This window comes from Anguilla rostrata, chromosome 6 (genome assembly GCF_018555375.3).
Source record: "Anguilla rostrata isolate EN2019 chromosome 6, ASM1855537v3, whole genome shotgun sequence".
Lineage (NCBI taxonomy): Eukaryota > Metazoa > Chordata > Actinopteri > Anguilliformes > Anguillidae > Anguilla > Anguilla rostrata.
In genome coordinates, this window is record NC_057938.1 from 11,181,487 (window position 1) to 11,203,033 (window position 21,547).

At 40.2% G+C, this 21,547-nt stretch overlaps 1 protein-coding gene across 3 annotated transcripts in view; it reads left to right on the forward strand.

The window, feature by feature from the left end:
* Positions 1-810: 810 nt before the first annotated feature.
* LOC135256509 (tumor protein 63-like) overlaps positions 811-21,547 on the forward strand; it is a 44,558-nt gene continuing 23,821 nt past the window's right edge. The window contains exons 1-3 of one of the 3 annotated variants that reach the window (XM_064338328.1): positions 811-988; positions 7,244-7,357; positions 7,916-8,045. In XM_064338328.1, the coding sequence (XP_064194398.1) occupies positions 7,278-7,357; positions 7,916-8,045 (210 nt within the window). In that variant the 5' untranslated portion in view covers positions 811-988; positions 7,244-7,277. Of the gene's footprint in view, positions 989-7,243; positions 7,358-7,915; positions 8,046-16,933; positions 17,116-21,547 lie in introns of those variants that run through there. The other 2 variants (XM_064338330.1, XM_064338329.1) reach the window with 2 other exon arrangements.

The following is a 21,547-nucleotide window of genomic DNA, read 5'->3' on the forward strand; positions in this document are numbered from 1 at the left end:
GTGCAGGAGGGGTTGTCAATTAATCTGAACTCGCTTAGTTAGTTGTTATTCTTTGCTGACCTCAACAAGTAACAGGTGCTTTTATGGGTAGGTGAGGAAAGGATCTCATTATCAACTGTACAGCTGTTCATCTGAAGACCTGCTCCATGGTCACACAGTCATTTTTTTTAGCATCTCCCCTTCCTGACCTCTGCTTTATTTTAGCCTTTTGATTAATGAACCCTCCACTGCTGATCCGATTAAATTATGTATGCATAGAGTCCATTGTAGCTGTGGGAGAAGGGTGACAGGTCTGTGTTAGTGTTGGCACGTGTGTGTGTGTGTGACTGTGTGCACATGCCCGTGGGTGTGTGTATTAAACCCCCTAATTGAGAGAGGGGTATAGATGGTACTGTTTTGTTCATGTACTCAACTTTGTGATCTGCATATTTTACCAATCCGTTTTAGTCAGGTGCAGCTGCCAATGACTTTCCACAGAAATATCATAAGCAAATTATGTTAGCAGAATGTGAAGATGAGGTACTTTTGAAAGGAAACGACCTTCCATTCCACTGTTGCTTGGCTGCAGAAGGAAAGTTACCCTCCCATGGCTTCAACCGCAAACAGAAGCCTACAGGGATTCCCCAACAATCAAATCTCACTTTCAGCTGTTGAACTGCTGAGGTGAGCCTGCAAACAGTTTTGTGTGCGTGTGCGTGCACGTGCATGTATGTGCATGTGCATGTGCATTTGCGTGTCTGTCAGAGTGGGTATGTGTGCACATGTCCGTGTCACTGTGCTCCTTTGTGTTATATATATTTTTGTCTGTAATGAAGGGAGGATCATGCACTAAAGAGACGGGGAGATGAGGTGCAGTGGGTCAGAAGTCGTGTTTTGATTTTTCTGCCTGAGAGTATTGAGTCAACATCTCGAGAGGTGTGCGGCGAAGAAGTGATGCAGTGCACAGTTGGACGTACTGGAGGACCCTGATGAGATGGATCGCTGAGAGGTGAGGGAACAGGTGGCCTCCGCTGAGTTCATCGGGACAGCGAAGGGGGCAGGAGAGGGGCGTGCTCTCGCTGGTTGCGGTGGAAGTGGGGCGGAGAGAGAATGTGTGGTTGTGTTCAGTCACCATCACCTAGCAACCCAGAGAGTGATACCCACAGCAGGACATAAGCAATCTGGGATAGGCCTGAATGCTGGCACAAGCCCCACCTATTTACTCGCATGGGGGTAAAAAACAGCTAACATGACAATGTCCTCAGCACTTTCCTCTCTCCTGTATACTTGACCTCTTCGCACTTTAACCTCAGACCATTTTTGTTTATTTATGTTTTTAATTAATATCGTTTTTTATAAATTTTTTTCCATTTACTGTATTTGTCCACTGTATATGGGAACATTTTGCTAATCTGGAAAGAATTAATAGGCAGAATTGACGTGCAGCATGAGTCTGCACTGCTCAACCTATAAAATCACACAGCGCTGCCGTGAACTCACCTATCAGGGGTAAGTGAACCTGTCTTTGTGGCAATGCTTCTCCATAAAATAGTAAATCTTATCATTCATTTACTCTTTTTTCTAAACTTAATTAAATTAAAGCCATCTCAATGACAAATGGATCGGTCATGTGCTACACATGCTATATTGAGTATTTCATTGTCAGTCTATTGACAACAGTGGAGTAAATAACAAAATAACAAAATGTTGTGTTTTTTTTTTTTTTAGATTTATGTATCGTAAGTTATTTTAATTAAGGGTTGTAAACAAATAGATGCAAGGCAAATTAGAAGCAGATGTACGCACATTTCTGTTTTTAATTATGGAGTCATTGTGTACCTCTAATGGTGTGAAAGACATTGAAATAGCTGGAATGCATCTTGCGACGCGGGATGGAATGGTCAGGTTCTACGTGACGGGCAGACTTTAAAACTGTCTGACCCCCGGCCTGCCTCTCGGTCCCATGTTTTTATTTAGCCATTGAGCACGGTGGCAGTCTGGCTCTGGATAGAGGTTTATTAATAGGATAGTATTCCAGTCATTGTGGAATTTTACATCCATAATATTACATTTTAATCGTAGCTAATTAGTACTATATTTTTATTTACCATTTACCATTTACCATATTACTTCAAGTGGTACTGAATGAGCTGACTTAATGCATAGATTGGTCAGTTTGACTGGAATTATATAATTAACCTTTCATGTTTACAACAAACAATTATTGACCATACATCACTCTTACTTTTTTTAAACAAATTAGAAAAAATAAAGAAGATCCAAGAAAAAGTTACAGAAGTTGATAACTGGTGTTTTTATCATGTTATTTGGATATTAGAAAATATGTTTAATATAACAAATTTCACTCTGATACAATAACTACTTACGAAACAGAGCAAATAAGACACAACTGCAAAGCCTAAAGGTAGTGCATGTGGCTCAACCTAATTTGCTTTAGTGTACTGCAAGGCCATCAGTTTATAAAGAATATATCATGGAAAGGCATTCTCGACAAGGGCACGGTATCTTGGAAGCTCACCTTACACACTCCAGAGGGAATTCCCCCAGGGGTAGTAACGCCTGAGCGAATTCCTTCAATGCCAAACAGACACAGTTTGAATTACTATCACTTATATTTCTAACTGTACTGGCAGCAGTTAGACTTCCTGGAATGATTTTGAACTATACATTGTAAAAGCAATCGAAACATAAAGAATGGCCATTATTTTTTGGATTATTGAAATAAATTATATTCTTCTCCGTATGGTTATGTATAGTTCTTGGTACATTCTGATTAGAGAGATTCAAAGTGCAGTTACTAAATCAGGAATCTCAGCTATGTTCTTTCCTACATGTCAGATAATTTTTTAAAAATATTTCACATAGGTCAAATGTTTACACGTAATATTCATAAAACATTGCATGAAAATACATACGTACAGTACATACACACATATACAGTATGTGTGTACAAACAAAGTCTATGCCTTCTTTAAATAACACAGATATTACTTATTATTCTATCACTAAAGGGAGGCATGCTGACACATTTTGCTCTTCACATAAAAAGGATACTTCTATACTATATATACACTGAGAAAAAATTAAATCAAAATAAATATATTTCTATAAATGTGAAAATTTAATAATTTTTTCTTTAAAATTGTTGTTGCAGTTTTTGGAGTTTGGTCAGTTGTGAGACTATTGGCAGAGTTTTGTCTGGGGTTTGGCACCCATTAACATTTTTGGGTGGCCTGGAAAGCCAGCTACGCTCTACCAGTATTACATGTTTATTCATATGAATCTTACTGCATAATATATTCTGTCTATTTTTATAGTTGTGGCAGTTTACTGTAGAAATTCAGGGATGATCAACATAATGACCGAGCCAAGGTTTACACATGCACGTTATTGTTATATTGTTACAGTGCAGTTATCTGCACCTTGCTCACTAGTTCACAGGGATACTGTCGTGACTCATAAGGCTTGATTGCTGGACACATTGCCTCCAAACCTAGTGGACATTCTTTTGTGGTGACCTGTGGCCTTGTTGTTATCAGTTAGAAGCATGGTCTGTCTTTAGTTTGACACAGAGCAGCTACCCCTCGTGGGCTGATGAGGACTTGCGTTGTGACCACATACCTAATAACAAGCACTTGGCACCACTCACTCCCACCCCACCCTGCTTGCACCCCACCCTACCCCACCCATACCCTGAAGAGAAATCTTTTCATTAGTGCACATTTTTCTATCACTACAAGTAATTATCAAAAATATATATGTAATGGTATACGGAAGGTTTCCAGGAAACTGCTATAACAATTTCAAGAGAAAAACACCGAAGTATACATTTAAAGGACACCTAATTCTTGTGCTAACGTGATGATTCACACCTATGCCCTTTCCTACGTGGGCAAAAACTGACTCAGTGAACTCTGAACACAGAGAACACAGTATACTTTGCCCGGAATGCATTTTGAGCAGTCAGTATCTTTATTGAAGCAATCCTTGCTTGATTTATTAATTTTACATTATGGATGAAAGATGTTGCCATGTTTTGATTATCTGCTTTCCTTTAAGGGGGGGACAAGGAAATAGCATTTTCAGTGACCATTCAGCGCTAGGAAAATAGAAAACAGTAGCCATTTTCGGTAGCTTTTGGAATTAGGTGTGGGAACACTTCCTTAAAGAACCTGTGCGTTTTAAACACCTGTCTGAGTACATCTTAAACAAAAGCCGCATCAGAGGTGCACTAAACACAGGTTTTACTGTGTGCCTAGCAGCAAAGCTCCCCGGGCCTTTGATTTTTCTTTTTGGAACTTGCTGTAATTACCAGCCCTCCAATTGATCCCAATACAGGTGCTCCTGGGCTGTGCTTCAAGAGGCAAAGTGCTCCCTCCATTTGTTTAATGTTTCTTGGGAAGATTAGGATCAGTTCTAATAGGGAGGGGAGCAATGGGTGTTTTTTTTTTGTTGCTTGTTTTTATTATCTCGCCATTCCTTCTGCGCAAGGTGACCCTATTTTCCATTTTGCCTGGGGAAGAAAGTCTTTTATAATGCCAAGCACAGTCTTATTCAGGCTTTTATTTACGATGTGTTGTACCAGATATCATCGCAGGCCTAGAATAAATCTAATTCCAATGTCCTTCATACAAAATGGAGAAACATGTTTAAGCAAGCATTTAAATTATAAGAGAATTGTTTTTGTTCAATTCAGGAACTGACTGAACTTGTAATACTGAGAAAGAAATAAAAAACCCAAAGAAAAAAAAAATACAATAACTTAAAATCATAATCAAAGTTAAGGCCAAAGCTCCTTGTGGTTATTCTGAACCAACTGAAGTCTTTTTTTTTATTTTGGCTTGTGGTGAAAAGAGGGCTTAGTTCTGTGGTTTGAAGCATAGTCTACTCAAATGGTTCCAAACAGCTCTAATCTCAGCAAACAGAAAAACTGATGAGTGAGGGCTAGGGCAGGGCTCTTTGCACACAAATGCATGCTGCCCAGTGCCCACCCAACAGCTACTCTCCAGTGAGTCCCCCCTACCACCCCTGCCAGTCAGCTACTCAGTCACACTCACTAACAAAGTAAAATGTCCAGTGTTAATTCAACTTTAACTGAGTACATATGGGTCCAGTTGGGATGACTCTGCAAGATCAGCTGACAAAACTGAGCAATAGAAACCAACAATATATATATGGTGCCCTCTAACTGCAAGAGATACACAGTCAGAGGAATTTGTTTGTCATAAGCGGTCATTTTGAATACTCACACAGGGTGGGTGGGGGAGGGAGGGGAGTAGTCATTGGTGGCATATTCCAACAGAGGCACTTGTTGTTTGAGTAGTGACGCATGCTATGGTCTTGTCGATTGCAGCCTGACCGTGTCGCTCCAGCAGATGGCCACACATGTTTTGGAAGGCACACATTCTAGAGTGCTGCCTCCAGAATAGACAGGGGACTTGTGATGGACAGTGATGGAGCTAGACTGCAAGAACAGGCACTGAGGGAGAAAAGAAGTACATGGAATAAAACAAATCGTCTTCCGCATTCGTATTCTCTTACTCTCAGCAGTATTGCTAGGTTGGAGAAATGTGTGGAAGTTACAAAAGAATGAGCTGAAGTGGCAGATAATATAAAACCCCTGTGACAGTTTAACTTCAGTGTGCCTCAGCAGTTGAACAGGGTAGGTTGTTTTGTAAAATATGGTGAGTGACTGCAGTCAAACTGTGCTCTTGCTTAGTTTGGCATTTTTTCAGTCTGAAAAAGTGCACTTTCAGTTTAACTCATTATTCTTCCGGTGACAGTTTTGACAGCTCAGTATTGGTTTGCAGTATTGGTAATGCAATTAGCCTTCGTCTAACGCCACCTTTCCAGACTGTGAAATTAATAATCTTTTCCAAGCTTTTAGAAACTTCCCAGAGGACATTTTCTTATCTCCTAAAATAACTAAGCACAGCTTCATAAATTTGTCATTTAAACAGCAGAATACTATGACTATTTCAGATCACGGAGTTTGATAACATATGATTGCTGCACCCATTTTGTGGTTCATGACACCTTATGCTTCCATCACTGTCTGTCTTTGAGGAGAACTCTCTTCACCACAGACTGCAGAGAATCCTTACGTAATGGAAGAGTGAAAGGGGGCACTGTTTCACAGCAATGTCCCCAAGCCAACAAGCACAGCACAACATACAGGAATTTACATGTCATTTGTCTAACTTATTTATATTCATTTAAAATGAACTGCTGGTGCTAGTTGCCACTAGTATCCATTCCTCAATGTGTATGTGTCCTGAGATATATTCATAAAAGACAAAAAGTGGTGTGCAACTCCCACAATTATTATAATGTAATTAGTTATATTGCAGTAATAATTACAATGCTGACGTGTTTCGCCTAATGTCTTCGAGGAAAAACACAAGTTGAAACAACATTATAATCATTTGTAGTAGATGCTTTTTGTGGGAGTTGCAGACCACTTTTAGTTTTTTTTCTTATATTAATGTGCACACCATCTTATATGCACAGCTGAAGGGAAAGTCAGTCAGGACACAGTGTTTTGGCTGACTTTCTCTTAAAACAGTTTTTTTAGTAAAAATTTAGTCAAGTGCAATACTTTTCCAGGCGACTGGATAAATAATAATTGTCTCTGGGCCCCGTCTGTCCCCCAGAGCAGCGGGTCCAGAAAGAATAGGTGCTCCTCTGTGTTTGTGCTCAGATTGTTTGCACTGGGGGTTCAGGCATTAATATCGTGTTGCACTGAATGGAGGGGAATTCCAGCCTTGTGAATTTTTGCTAGACCCTTCCATCCCAGATCTGTTCAGCCGTACACATACCACGAGCTGCTAATCGCCTTGGCGCGATCGCGTGTACTGGGTGACGAGATTCCATTCACGGAGAGACGGCACGCAGTAGACCTAGAGTAATATCCAGAACAATGAAGAAAGTATCACCACCGCGACCGAGTATCACGTTTCTGAGACGCAGATCAAGACATCGCTGAGCTGGATGATAAAATCTCTCTTTGTCTGACTTTATTTATATTTTTGAAGCAGACATATAATGCACCTTTTGCCCATATGTGATGCAGGATCACTCCCACTATTTATTTATTTGACGATTATGAGTAAATATGTATTTTACTTTACTTTATTCTACATTTATATATATGTTTTACATCGTTTCAATCACCGTACTAGAAAATAAGGGTTTACTAAACTGAATGAAATGTATCATGTGCCTTTTCATTGTGTTGTTCCAGACTGAGAGACCCATTGGCTCACTTCTCCTAGGGCATGCTTCTCGTGTCTATGTCAGAGCACCGTCCTCCTCACACCAATGACATCATCAGCCAGCTGCTGGACATGCTTGACCAGTAAGTATACAGGAAGTTGATATAAAGGATTAAAGGCTATGGAGGAACCGATGATATCATTCAAGTTGGCATCAAGGTCTGCTTACCTAATATTCAGCGGATATCCTTATTTAGTTGAGAATAGTAAAAGCACAACATGCTCTGTGAATATGATCTTAATGTCTTTTCGTCTCATTAAAAGTTGCTATAAATATCTAAAGAACATAAACTACAGAGCATAAAATAACACAAAATTAAAAGTAATTTCAAGCAGAATGTAACTGTTGTTCTTCAATGTATTGTGATAGTTCGAAGAATTTTTTCAGTTCAGTACCAAGATGGATATTCTTAAATAGCTGAAAGATAGTTTTAGTCTAATTAGACTGATTACATGCCAGATGTCTCCATGAATATTTTTATTTTTAAATGCTTTAAAAGACATTAAATGATCTTTCCTTCACAATTCATATTTGACGCTCACATTTGTTTGTTCTGTACTCTTCTGTAATTAATAATAATATACATAGGACTTTTTCCTCTGTGAATGTAATTCAGTATCAAACCTGTTCTCTGGACCAGGTCTGCCGCTTGCTCAGAGCAGCCCAACGATTTCAGTTGCTCAGAGGGTCTGGAGGACTGTGCTGTGGGAAACACCATACAGATCAGCATGGGCTGTGAACCCCCAAGTCCCACAGACAGCCCCTACTGTGTGAGTACAGTCCCAGCACTGTCAAACACTTACAGCACTCTGCACCCACAGCTAAGAGACATCCACGACAAAGCTAAAAAGCCTCACTGCAAGTGAGAACCAGGATTGTTCCATTAGAAGAAGTGTGGATATACTCTGTTATTTTAAGCAGCATACACAAACCAGACAGGTCGTAATAATATCGGTGAATGCCCTGCATGTAATATCCCACCTTCCAGATTATTCTGTAGAAATCAGATATTTTCTTTTGTTTTCATTTTTCGAGGTAAAAAAAATGAACATGGTTCATAGTTCTTGGAAGTGGCCTAACCAGTTTAGAGATGCTTAAACCAGATTTGCGTTTGGGGAAAAAAAAATTTACAGGGTGAGATTCAGAGACCTAAATGCATCCAGTTAATTAAAGAACTTTAGCTCAGGATTGGAGCTACTATTACCAGGCTCTTTTACCTTCACGACCCGGGGTGGTGCAGTGAGTGCCGTTTGCAGCGGTCTTGGGAAACCGTGCTGTCAACACCAGTGTTGCAACAAGCCTTTTAAATGTTTTTGATTTAATCAGAGCCTACAGTGCCACTCAGTCATCGCCAGCCCAGTCTTACCAAAACCAGTGAGGAATGAGGTGTTCTTTCCCACTCCCTCCGCGGGAATGTTGCCACACCTTAGTGTGTGTGTGTGTGTGTGTGTGTGTGTGTGTCCATGTGTGTTTGTGTCCATGTGTGCGTGTGTATCCGTATGTGTGTGTATGCACGTGTGTTTGTGTGTGTGTGTGCGTGTGTATGCGTATGTGTGTGTGTGCGTGTGCGCGCACGAGTGTTCATGTGTATGTTTCTGTGTGTGTGTGTTTGTGTGTGTATGTGTGTGTTTGTGCATTAATGTGTGCATGCATGTGTGTGTGCCTGTGTGTGCATATGTGTGCACATATATGAGTGTGTGTGTGTGTGTGTGTGTGTGTGTGTGTGGGTGCATGTGTGTGCATATGTGCGTGTGTGTGTGTGTGCGTGTGTGCGTGTGTGTGTCTGTGTGTGTGCATGTGTGTGTGTTTGTGTGTCTGTGTGTACCTAGGGCAGGAGGGGATCAGCAGTACAGCATCACTCTCCCTCTGTCATATTGGAGTCATATCTCTACTTCATCAAGTGATTAATGCCCTCACCCTTGCCCTTTTCATCCTGAAATACCCTTAACCCCCTTCCCAGCATCCCCCACAACACCCTCAGAGCCCAGCAGCAGCCTAGCCGGCTCACACATGGGCGGGGTTATGGGTGACCTGCCCATCCCCAGACTCTGAATACATACCTAACATCATCCTTTGATAAAAAGCCTTTAGTGGACATTGTGTCCCCCACCACACACGCTCCTCTCCTCCCCAAATGTGGGTGCGTCCCTTTTATGCCTCATTAAAATAGAACACAGCTTGCCACTGAGCGCCCTTGGGGGAAATGTTTGCATTGTGTAGGGTTTATGTTCGAACTGAAATGCCTTTTCTTCTTTCCTCTAGCTCCAGGGCAGCAATTTAGTGCAGCATCTGCCACCCTATAGAGAATTCACTGCATGTCTGTCAGTATATGTCCCTGTATAACGGGGGCAGACTACCACACTGGGGTAGAATAACACGAAGGAATGCAGCAGAAATCCTGGCAGTTGAAACACAATATAAGCCTTGAACAGCTGATTGTTTTTGTTTTTTTAATAGAAAGAATGAGAATAGATCAGCTGAGCAATCCTACTCACAGAGGTACTTGTAGCCATTTGCCATTAGGTTACATTTGTGTTGTGTGTGACGCAGGCACTTCAGATGGCTTTCACATAGAATTATCTACTTGCATTTTGTAAATCATATATCAGTTACAGTACATCTGTTGTAGACATTATTAGCCACATGAATTGTAATGATTAATATAGCAAGCTACAATCATTCACATACTGTATACATATAACAAAATTTGTCAGTTGTCTGATCTAATTTATTATCTGAATATTTGAAAATGTTGCCGTGTTATTTTATTTCTGCCTATTATAACAAATTATAAATTCAATTTATTTATTTTTTGCTTTCATGAGTTGAAAGGTTAGGAAACAGCTTGCTACTGAGTAATTAAGTTACCCATTGAGTCTTATGATACTTTTTATAACTAGATAACTAGCTGGAAGAATGTATTCTTTGGTTCAAAACTGGTTCACATGCTTGCAAATGTAGCCAATATACATAACATTATGGATATAATGACAAGTTAGCTAAATATGTTAGCATTCTAGAGCCAGTAGAGGCTAACTAGCGTTAATGAGCAAGAGTCTCTGTTTTACTCAATATTGCAGTAAACAAAAAATGTTTAGGTGTCTGGCAAGCTAATACAGGTAGTCTCGCTGTACTATCAGTTTTAAATTAAATTGTTAGCCAGACAGCCTGTTAGTTGTCTATCAGCATTCAGTGTGTAAATTACCCTGAGTGAATGCACAAGTGTGAAGAAGCATGTGTACACCCACTACGGAAGGCACTGCTGTGTGTAATAGAGGCAGAACAAGATTGTTAATTCTCTGAACTGCATGACTCCATTTTTATGAGTCTGCTTCAGATGGTGGGGAAAAAATTCAAATCCTGTAGTCAACCTACTGTAATAATGCTACAGTATTATCTAACAAAAGATGTTTTAGCATTTATTCAAACATTTATTTGACAGTTCATTTTTATTTCTTCAACATTTTAATGCATTATAATATTGAGAGAAAATGTCAATGTACAATTTTCCCGATTTCTAGAAAGTTGTTAGAACTCAGTCAGTTACAAGTTTACATAATTTACTCACATAAACGTCTATTTTCTTAGATGTTTTTGTGTTGACTGGAGCTTAACTCTTCAGCTCCAGTTGTTTGTTGCTTTTTCAAGGCATGGAACCACAGCAAAACATGAATTATGATTTTAATTTTAATTTAACTAATTCAATGGTTATTGGATAAATAGAATTAAATCAGACCATTCATATAAATCATTTTGTGTGTGTGCTTTTGTTAATTATTTGTGTTATTTGTACTTGCACAAAACAGCCCCTATTGCCCCTATAACTGGGAAATGTGTGTCCCATATTTGTTCCTTCAGCCGTCTGGTAGTACAAGCTGGTTCATTTGAAATGTTATCACAAAAAAAAACCACCTTTTTTTGTGTCAGTTCGATATTTCACACCATGTCTGAAAAATGTTGCCCAGCGCCTTTTAGGAATATCTATGGTTATCATCAAAGTTAGACAGTATTACTCTACTCTCAAATTCAAACCATGTTTTATTCTGCAAATTTTTGTATTGGAGAAAATTATTTACTTTTGAATTTACTTTGGCCATTAACTAGTAGCTGGTGATGTTTCCAGTCATATCTCAACAGTTCCATTAGGATTTACTATCTGTAACTGCACTGGTGAATTCAACTTTCAGGACTTCATTTAGTTGCCAGAATTTTTTGGAAGATGGTTCGATACTTATTAAAATATCACCTGTCAGCTGTCCAATAAAATAGCTGACCCAGACTGCTATGTTCTCCGTTAACAGAACCAATATCTTCTTTGGAATAGTATGAAAACATATACAATATACAGTAAGCCTGGAGATTATGAAATTTTCACCAACCTGTTTCATGGGTAACTCTGGTGGTCTGGTGGGAACACTGGGCCCAAAGAAAATTGTGATAGAGTTGTTGTCAATGCTGATTGTTGTAGTGTTTGATTGTAATTACAGTATGGTGTCCATAACAATGAGCCTACATGATGTCCGCTTGGGAGACATGCTTTTTAAAATATTGTACATTTGGATGAGGATTAATTTATATGTTTTGCCAAATTCATAATCAATGTGAATCAGTAATTGTATTTTCCATGTAAAATATGTGTTAAAAAGATAATTATGGTATTAATAATTGATTATACAGAACAGTCCAGAAAAGCTCAGTGTTTCCATTGATGTAAAATGAATCGCTTGTCATTTACATGGATAAATTATTTTGAAATAATAAAAATCTTGGAAGGGCTATGAGGATGTGACTCATGAGGTCACAATGAGATTTGAGTAAGCAGAAATTACATCACCAACTCCTCTGCACAGTATTCACTGCTTAAATATCTATCCATATAACAATACAGTCTATCTTTTTGAAAAAGTTCTTTCTAGTCTTTTGTAAAACGGTACATATTTAGGAGTTTGAATATCGTAATTTAAAAACAAACTCATTTCAATGCATTAATAGCTTGAGATTTAATTTATTTTCAGCTGTGTCTCCAGTTTCAGGCGACAAAAATGATGCTATGCATGAGTTAGCTGATGACTGATAATGATCTATTGATGAATGTGAAGCAGTGTTGCAATCTCAAAATGTCAACCGCCTACAACACCTGCATCCTGTTTTGTGTTGTTCTTAGTAATGGAAAGCGAATGGATAATATTTTGCAAACAAATTGTGTTGGTGTCTTGAAAAGAACCAAGCATGTCTACAGGATGAACTGGAAAACAACTAGACTCCTTGTTTTCTCAATTTGGAATTCCCAGTTAGAGTTGTGGGCCCAGAAACATCCTCTGTGAATTTGATAATGCGCTGACAAGCACTCGCACTTTGCCAGTGCAGACAGACCACAGGCACCCAATCGACCAGTAGACAGGCCCCCAGCCAACTGAAACCCTCTGTACGCGTGTGGTTTTCGGTGAATAACACATCAACCTGCAGGCGCTACTGACCACAGTCTACACTGGCAAGATAAAGACCCAATAGCCAATACTAATGTGCCATTAGACAGCCCCATAAAATATGCTTAACTGCTTTTAACAATTTCTTTGTTGAGAATGTTTTGTTCACTAGGTCTGTCACTTGCTCATTTTAATCAGGTGAATACTGGTGTGTTACATTTATAGTAGGTTGTAGGTTGTAGGTTTCTCTGTATAAGTGCATTTGCTGGATGTAATGTAATGTGTTCACCCCACAGAAAAACTGAAGCATTCAATCAGTAAGTATTTTATAATATTTACTATTTTTAAAAAAAATTACATTTATATGTTTATTTTTCAATCACAAATTAATTTTACCAAATCACAGTGTTGGAGGGTGTGGTAGCTTCCTGCGGCGGCTGTTTTGGTAGAATCCACATTTTAAAAAAATTGTCATATTGTATCACACAGCAGTTCAACAGGCTTTTCTTTGGGGACCTGCCTTTGTGGGCCATTACCAGCCAATCACATGGGCCCACGTGTTTGTCACCTGTGGCATTCTGGGTCAGGTTCTCACGCTGCCGCCAGCTGCCCTGCAGCACTCTGATCGCATCATCAAAGTGCGGCTTCTGTCACGGTTGAAACGGGATACATCAGTTAATCTGATTAATTATCGCCCTTCTGCCGATGGGGCACCAATTAATTGGCTGGTTTTAATTATACCCGCTAAGTAATAGCTCATACATTGTGTCAACTTATTTACCCCCATTGTTTGATGCCTTGAACCTAAAAGCTAAATGCTTCTGTCATATTATTCTTTTAACACGTTTGTTTTTGGTAGCTGGTAATATATAATGCTGATGGGCATCGCCGCATCTCATCAAAACAGGCATTGATAAACCGCCCATCCCTTGCCCTAGCGCATGTCTGTCATTATGCATTCAGAAGTTCCCTGAACTGAGGATTGGCGGCTTCTTAGAATTAGCGTCCTGTTACATCACTCTGTTTGTAATCTACTGTAACAGGCTACAGGAACCTGTGAAGACAAACAGGCTAGACTTGCAGTTCAAACTGTAGAAGTCAATATTGTTGCTCAGTAAAATAGAGGAGGAAGCTTTTGATAACAATGGATTTAAAAAATTGCCCGCAGACTATGTCACAACCGTGCTCACTCTGCCACATTAAAGAGAAGCAACGGCAAGCACACAATCTATGTAAATAGCTTCCCCAAAAAGGTTCATTTGGAACTATAAATATAGCTACATCCGTAAACAATAAACAGAGGCTATCCGAGAATATATAAAGGCTTTATTTCCACAAGAAATGTCATTGTGCTGTAGCATGATAATGATAATGCTCTTCGGCATTTTTGCTAAACAACAGGTACCAATAGACCCTGCAGTTGAACAGGAGGCAATGGATGGTGGACCCCAATAATATTGAGGCTGATTGATAGCTCAATTACTGACAAAGCCAAAGCCAAATAGGGAAGGAGTGTTTCACTGGGACTGTGCCCGATGACCAGGTCTGTCCAAGCCAATTGTTAGCTACTCTGCTGCAGCACTTTTGAGACAATGATCACAGAGGGAGCTGCTTGGTGTTGTGAGGAACATAAAGACTCACTAATTATGTAAACATAATTGGTTTTAATGGAGCTGTAATCATCTGGCCATGTACTTTTGTGCTTCTTGTGCAGCGTGCATAAATATCATTTCGAAATTGCATCGCTTGCCAGCTTATTGATACATATCCATGCTGTTGATTGATGTCATCAATAATGGCAATACAATTGAGAGTCAAATTTAATGTGAATTAAAAATCACTTCTACTGCATGTAAGTTGGAAACATAGAAACAAGTTTTCTGGGAAAACCTGTGAGTTTGAAAATATACCTGTGAGGGAAGTATTTAGTTACATGTGTCAAAGGCACACCCAAATTAATAACCTTTGCAAAGCTGATCTGTGATTTTTCAACTGTGGTTTATTATTTCTGCAGAACCACTGCGTATTACATGGGGGCCAGGTATTAAAAAATAATAGTGAAAAACATAACAGATACACACACACAGCTGGTAGCTCCCAAATGTGATATGTTTGATTTTATCACATCATGCTGAGAGCAAGCGACTACGTTTCAGCCATGTCTGGTATTTGTCAGCAGTGTGCAGCTAATCCAAAAATACACACAGAAACTACCCAATGACCAATTCACGCAAGCTGTAATGTAGCCTGACATTGTGAGTAATGTGCCACTTCTTAACCAATTCATCAAGGAATGGCCTATTATAATGCACTGTGGAGCTGCTTTGTGGACCACAGAGCAAGCACCTGTGCCAGGTGTTGGTAGGTCTCAGAAAACACAGGAAGTGAATAAGCAGAACACTGCCTGAGTTTCCCCAGCAGCCTATTGGAGTCTGTGGTTTGTGGGTTTAAGGAGTGCCCAGTCACTGGGGTGTTGGAGGGGTGAATTGATGGTTGTTTGCTCTGTCTGTGGAAAGTCCATCAGCCTGCAGCATGAGGTGAAACAATGGGGTACGGGTCACTGTGGCCCTGAAGGGCCAGGCAGACTGGAGGACAGGTATCTGGTCATGTTCTTTACGGATCAAAGGTCAAGAGGGGATAAAACACTTCCTGGTTTAGGTCACACCCCCTCTTGAAGGCAGAGAAAGGTTTGAATTTCTGGGTGGTAAAATTTTAAATAATTGCCTCTACAAGATTATTTTAAACTTTTGTGAACACACAGGAGATGTTTTGATAGTCTAGACACATCCACTATTGATAGAAAGCCGCACGTCATTGACCATCAGAAATGAACCCTCATTTGAGAAACTGGCTTGCAGCTAAATAGTTCTGGATTATCTGTTTTTTGATTCATAACAGTTAATGAAATTCAAATTATTATTTTATGATGTTCTTCTCCTCTGAACAATTCTCCCACTGGTTCAGTTTTAAACAAGCTCTTAACAGTTTCCAGCAATTGCCTACTGTATAATTTACACTTACAAATATTGCACGTGTTGTTACTGATATTTGTAAATGTGAGAAAAGGAGCAATTACAGATCAGATCATACTCAGCTTCTGGGAAATTAAACGTTTTGTGTAGGTATTGCATCATTATCTATCAACTTATATATTATCTAGCACTATATATTGGTAGTGTTGATATTCACGAGATACTATGCACTTTAATGATATTATTTCTACATTTTTTCTTTTTTTCTGTGAATTCTTCGAATTTTAGAAAACAGGCTTAATTACCCAGTTATTCTGCACTCTGGCACTTTTATACTAGGGGCGACATAGCTCAGGAGGTAAGACCGATTGTCTGGCAGTCGGAGGGTTGCCAGTTCAAACCCCGCCCTGGGCATGTCGAAGTGTCCTTGAGCAAGACACCTAACCCCTAACCCCTAACTTCTCTGGCGAATGAGAGGCATCAATTGTAAAGCGCTATATAAATGCAGTCCATTTACCATTTACCATTTATATATGCAGATAATGGTGTAAAACTTCAGCTTCAGCTGTACACCATAAAGCCTTCATTTCGAAGACATAATCATGACAAAAGACCTGTCATTCCCAGCCATGGTAGCATATAGCAGCTCATGATAACATCATATCACTGTCGTAATGTAGGCTGCGAATTTAGATCAAGCAGATTTCAAAATAAGGGATACCAAGTGATTGCGGTATACATTATGTCTGTGTAACGACATACTGCAAACAGTAACATGTTGTCATGACAAATTAGGACAAGTGGTATGCCATGCTGATAACAATCAGATGTTGACTTTTTGGTTTTTAATTCAAGTAAAAAGAGCAAATAGGGATATCTTGTTGGCTGGCTGAACAGCACAGTACTTGAAAGAGAATTAAAATGATTTTATTGTCTTGTATTTCGGGCTGGGAGATTGGCAAAACGAAACGTGTTGAAGTGTGACATCACGCATGGAAAAGTTGTTCGGTGTTCCTGCGAAATATTCAATCTCGGTTTCTGACTTCCTGCGCAGCTCGGCTGCAATCGAGTGCATCGCCATTAGCGGTAGCGCAAACACGGTCTGCCTCTGGTGACGCTGCCTGGAAGGTAAACACCACGGAGGTGCTCGGCAGACAGGGCTTTCTCCTGGGAGAAGGGCGTGTGCTCAGGTGGAAGGATCAGGCAGGTAGCTCGTCAGACCCCTCCCCTCGGCTCCCTGGTATATATGTCCATCCCCCGAATTCCTATAGAGAGACTGCCTGTGCCTGCTCGCGCCCCGTAGACCACACAGCTCTCTGAGTCGGGGGGTAAAAACGAGGCAGAGAACCCTGGAGACGGAAGAGCAGAGGGCAGCCACACTGCTCAGCCTCGGCGTCAACATGCTGTACCTGGACACCGCCACCTCGGCGCAGTACAACGAGGTGAGGGCGGCGAGGCGGGCGGGATGGGGGCAGGCGGGGGTCCCTCTCACAGGGGTTGGCTTTGGGGGGCGGTGGATCCATACAGGGGGCCTCAGAGGAAAGCTAAGTGCTAGCATTCAGGGTGGCGGCATCGTGTCCATTGGGGTTGGACTCGTCCAGGTCAAACTGTTCCATTAGAAGTGAGGAGAAGAGCTGGTGGTCGCCGGCAGTTAGTGTGTGTATGGATTTTTGTATGCAATGGCATGCATGTCCATTTTGTAGTTCCTATAGTAGGAGGCTATACAGATGTTGTTCCTGTTTTCTAATGGAGAAATGTTTTTTGGAGCACATCTACCTGTATAAATCTGTCACTGCCAGGGTGTCTGAGCTTCAGGTTCATTTGAGCTGTGTTGTCATTTTCTTTGTGATTCCTTTTTGATCCGTCTTTCGTGTCAAAGCTGAGAAATGTGCCCACCTGGAATTTTTTGAAGTGGGAATGCTGTTTCCTCCCAGCCCCTGTCATTAGCTCCGACAGAGACAATCTGGGGATAGAATCAGGGCTACTGACAACAAACAGTGGAGATAAGAACTGAAACAATTCATTTCTCCAGGGCAAATTCACTTAAGATCAAATCAGTGGCAGGACGAATTTCATGAAGTTTTGGGGGCATTCAAATAAAACCCTGAAACGGCATTGTTCATAGTATGCTATGCTTATTGGTGAACATCCTACCTCATTTTAAAATGCATGTTTGTCTTATATGGTGGATTTATATTGATTCTGAAAATCAGCTTCACAAAGTTCATAAATATGCATAGAAGTGGCACATTGGCAGAAATATACATGATTGGCAGTCTGTTGTTACTGATTTGCTGATCTTCAGTTGTTTGAGCTCTATGGTAAATATTGTCTATTATTGATGTCAAATTTAATTGTAATCTCATGTTACTTAATATCCCATATAATGGTGTAATTTAACAAATCTTACCTTTTCTCTCAACTTTTAATTTGAAACATGAGCATATTCTAATGACTTAATTTTGAAAGGTGAAACATCCCATGGTAGAGTATGTTGTGAAAATATGAATCTTGTTTTTCTGAGAGAACATGGCACTGACATTTGCCTGCCTTTGTATGTGATTGTGAGCATTAGAGCCAGATGCATTGGCAGTGTTGGGGGCAAACAGGGCCCATGGTGTGCTGAATGTCTATGGATGTGTTCTATATTAAACTTGCAGCAATATGTTAAAAGCATAGCTTGATGTCACTGTTTGAAATAAAGAGTCAGAGACAAAATATTTATCTCCATTTTCACCTGTCCGTGGAGCACATTTTCAGTAATTTTCCATATATAATAACAAAGATCATTTCTGTAAAAAACAATGAAACAAAGAGTGTTAATTTTCCACCTTTACAATGAAGGGGATTTTTTTTTTCTTTCAAAATGTAGACAACTGTGTTCAAGAATATAACCCTTTCTTGAAATGAGGATCTGTTTTGTGCTGGTTGCGTTTTATTTTTCACTGAATACTGTCCGGACACCTAAAAGACCTTCCTTTGTTCCAGCTGCAAATAAACACCCACATAAGTAGATCTGTAGACTCCCTTTTCTCTCTTGTCATTTACCTGCACTACACGACCATTGATTGGGATCTCAACAGCTCCAGTTGTTCCATCCTGTTCTCTGAAGTCTGTCATTCATAAATAGCAGGTGTCTGCTCTGACTCCCAAGTGTTAGGGCAGCACTGGCTCATATGACAGTGTTGTCAACACACTGACCCAGCCGTGTCACTGAAGCCAGGTTTGAAAACAAACTCCATTTCAGTTTCCTTTTCAGTGTTTGTTAAAGTAGAGCTGGCATACGTGACAGAGTGAAGCTAAAAATGTTGGGTTATCATTCCAAATTGTTAATAAGTCTAATATACATATTTTAATATACGTATATACAATATTAAATAAGTATAACATCGATATTTATGGAATTTTTGGGATGCTAAGTTATCGGATAACAGGTAGATTGCAGGTGGATCAGGTCACACCCCTCCCCGGAGGATTAAGCATGGGAATGGGGGGTCCGTGACCTGTGACCCCCGACCTCCCCCCTCTCCAGGATTAGGGATCAGGTTTTATTTCCAGGTCTCATGGGACCCCTCGCCGCAGTCAGAATGGGCACAGCCGAGGCTAGGCCCCTGCTCCCTGAGCTGCGGCAGCTTAGCGCTGTGTTTATGTTCAGATATAATCACCGGCCCGCCTCCCTCAGCAGGTGTGAGGGTCAGACGGGCCCCCATTTCGCAGACGGCGCTTCGGCCCTCTCCGTCACTCCCCCCGCGGTCACGCAGACGTGCTTATTGCCCCGTCCCGGGTCACTGGAGATGCAGGAATGGCAGCTATTTCACCCCCTTAGGACAGATCCCCTTCTCTCCCTGTCACTTCTCCAGAGAAATCTCAAAAACTCTATCATTACCTGTTTAGGGTTGACACATACTTTTCCACAACTGATTCATGCGAAAGTCTTTTTCCCCCCTTGCTTTTGTGCTGTTGAGAATGTAGGCAGTAGACCATGAAGACAAACCTTTATAAACTACACCACTTACTGCTATCAAAGGCCAAGATATACGTAATTTAGAAGCACAACCCAAGTTTGTCCTCCTTTTGCTAAATTACAGTCTTTGCAAATTGATGGAAGGAGGGGAGCTGATCTAAGTATGCTCTTTGTGTTCCTGTTTTTTCCAGCAATAGAATATTCCAGTGCCTCTTCCGAGTAATCTTTAAAAGCATACAGACAATGCCATAATAACTCATCTGCCAACTAACAACTGGTGGAATTCATTGTTAACTGACTGCTAGTAAAGTGCTTCCCAGAATGACGGTTCTTCCCAGAATTGAGACATATTAGTAACGAAGCAACACGGTTGTGTTGGGCGCACAGCACTCTGCTTTTTCAGGGGAGTGCAACTGGGGACCAGGGACCAGTGATAAGAAACTGACCAGGTGTTGCAGCTTCAAACCCCCGGTGGAGTACTGCTGTTGATCCCAAGATCAAAGTACTCAGTCTCATTAGCCACAGTTGCTACCCAGCTGTACGAATGAATGTCAAAAAAAGAGCAAGTTACGTAAGTTACTCTTGACAACGATTTGCTACTCCAGTGCAAATGCGATGCACAAAGCACCAGCTGGATGCTATTTTTTTCTGTGGCAACCTCCTTTCTTGATTGTGTAATTAGCCAAATGCTTTGCCCATTATCTTTCAGGCTTTATGATCTTTTTTTACCCTTTCTGCAAGTAAATCTCAGTTGAAGTCTGAGTACTTGCAACATGTATGCAATGTATTTGTGAAAGTACATCGTTGTAGGAGAACCGTGCATACAGTAGAAAAAGAACAGAATTTTCCTAATAGGGAAGTTCATTTACAGTAATCCACCCACAGACTGTGTCCTAATAATGAATGTTTTGGAACAATAAGCTTCCACCATAAAATGATCCAGTCATAGTCAGTCATTTTTACTCATCACCCAGGTGCTATGTGTTGTGTGAGTCACCTCCTCAATGTGATGTGCTATGCAATTCTTTGAAGAAAGGACAACTTTCAGTCATTTCAACTTTTCAGGTAAAGATTTATGGTGATCATGTAGGAGTTGGGTTGGATTTTTTAAAATAATATTTTTGAAATTGTACACCTTTTGTATTGGTGGTGGGAGGGGGTTCTACTTTCCAGTGTTACTACCTGACACTGGTAGTAGGGGGGTTTGGCTTGCAAATGTGTACAGTGACAATTCATTTTGAAGCTGTAATGAAGAATGGAGCTTAAGGAACTTTTATGAAACACAAATAAAACCTTTATTGGCTTCAGAAGAAGTCCAGAGTACCTGTAAAAATGGACATACATTTATTAACCATGAAATAAACAGCAAACCCTTCAACAATTCTTACGAAACAGGTCCAGTGAAAACTTGGTATATCTCTAGTATTCATTTTTTGAGTACACAACATGTATAAGAAATATAAAAATATTAATATAAAAATTGAGTATATTTAGATAAAATCCCAGCATACTTATTTTCACTGTAGTACGTTAGCTCAGTACGGCTGGATTGTATCAAAGATCTAATATTCCACCTGTGTGCACTGTCCTGCAGGGCAGATCATTTCTGTCTGCAGTTTTAGCCCTTTTTTACGTTTTCCATCCCAGTTTTATTATTATTGTGATTATTTACCTTGATTCCAAATACCCCCTGCGACCCTTTGAAGTAGCCCTGGGGATACATCTGGTTACTGCCTCTGCTGAAATGTCACAGTTAGCTTCGCAGGTTTTGTAGTTTTCTTGAGATAATAATACGGTGTAGTCAACCAAAGTGAAATAATAAAGTGAATTTTCTTGTTAAATGTTTTTTTTTTTTTTTTTTTACAAAAATGGCCAAGAGGTCAAACTGTTAAAAGACTTCAGGATCTACC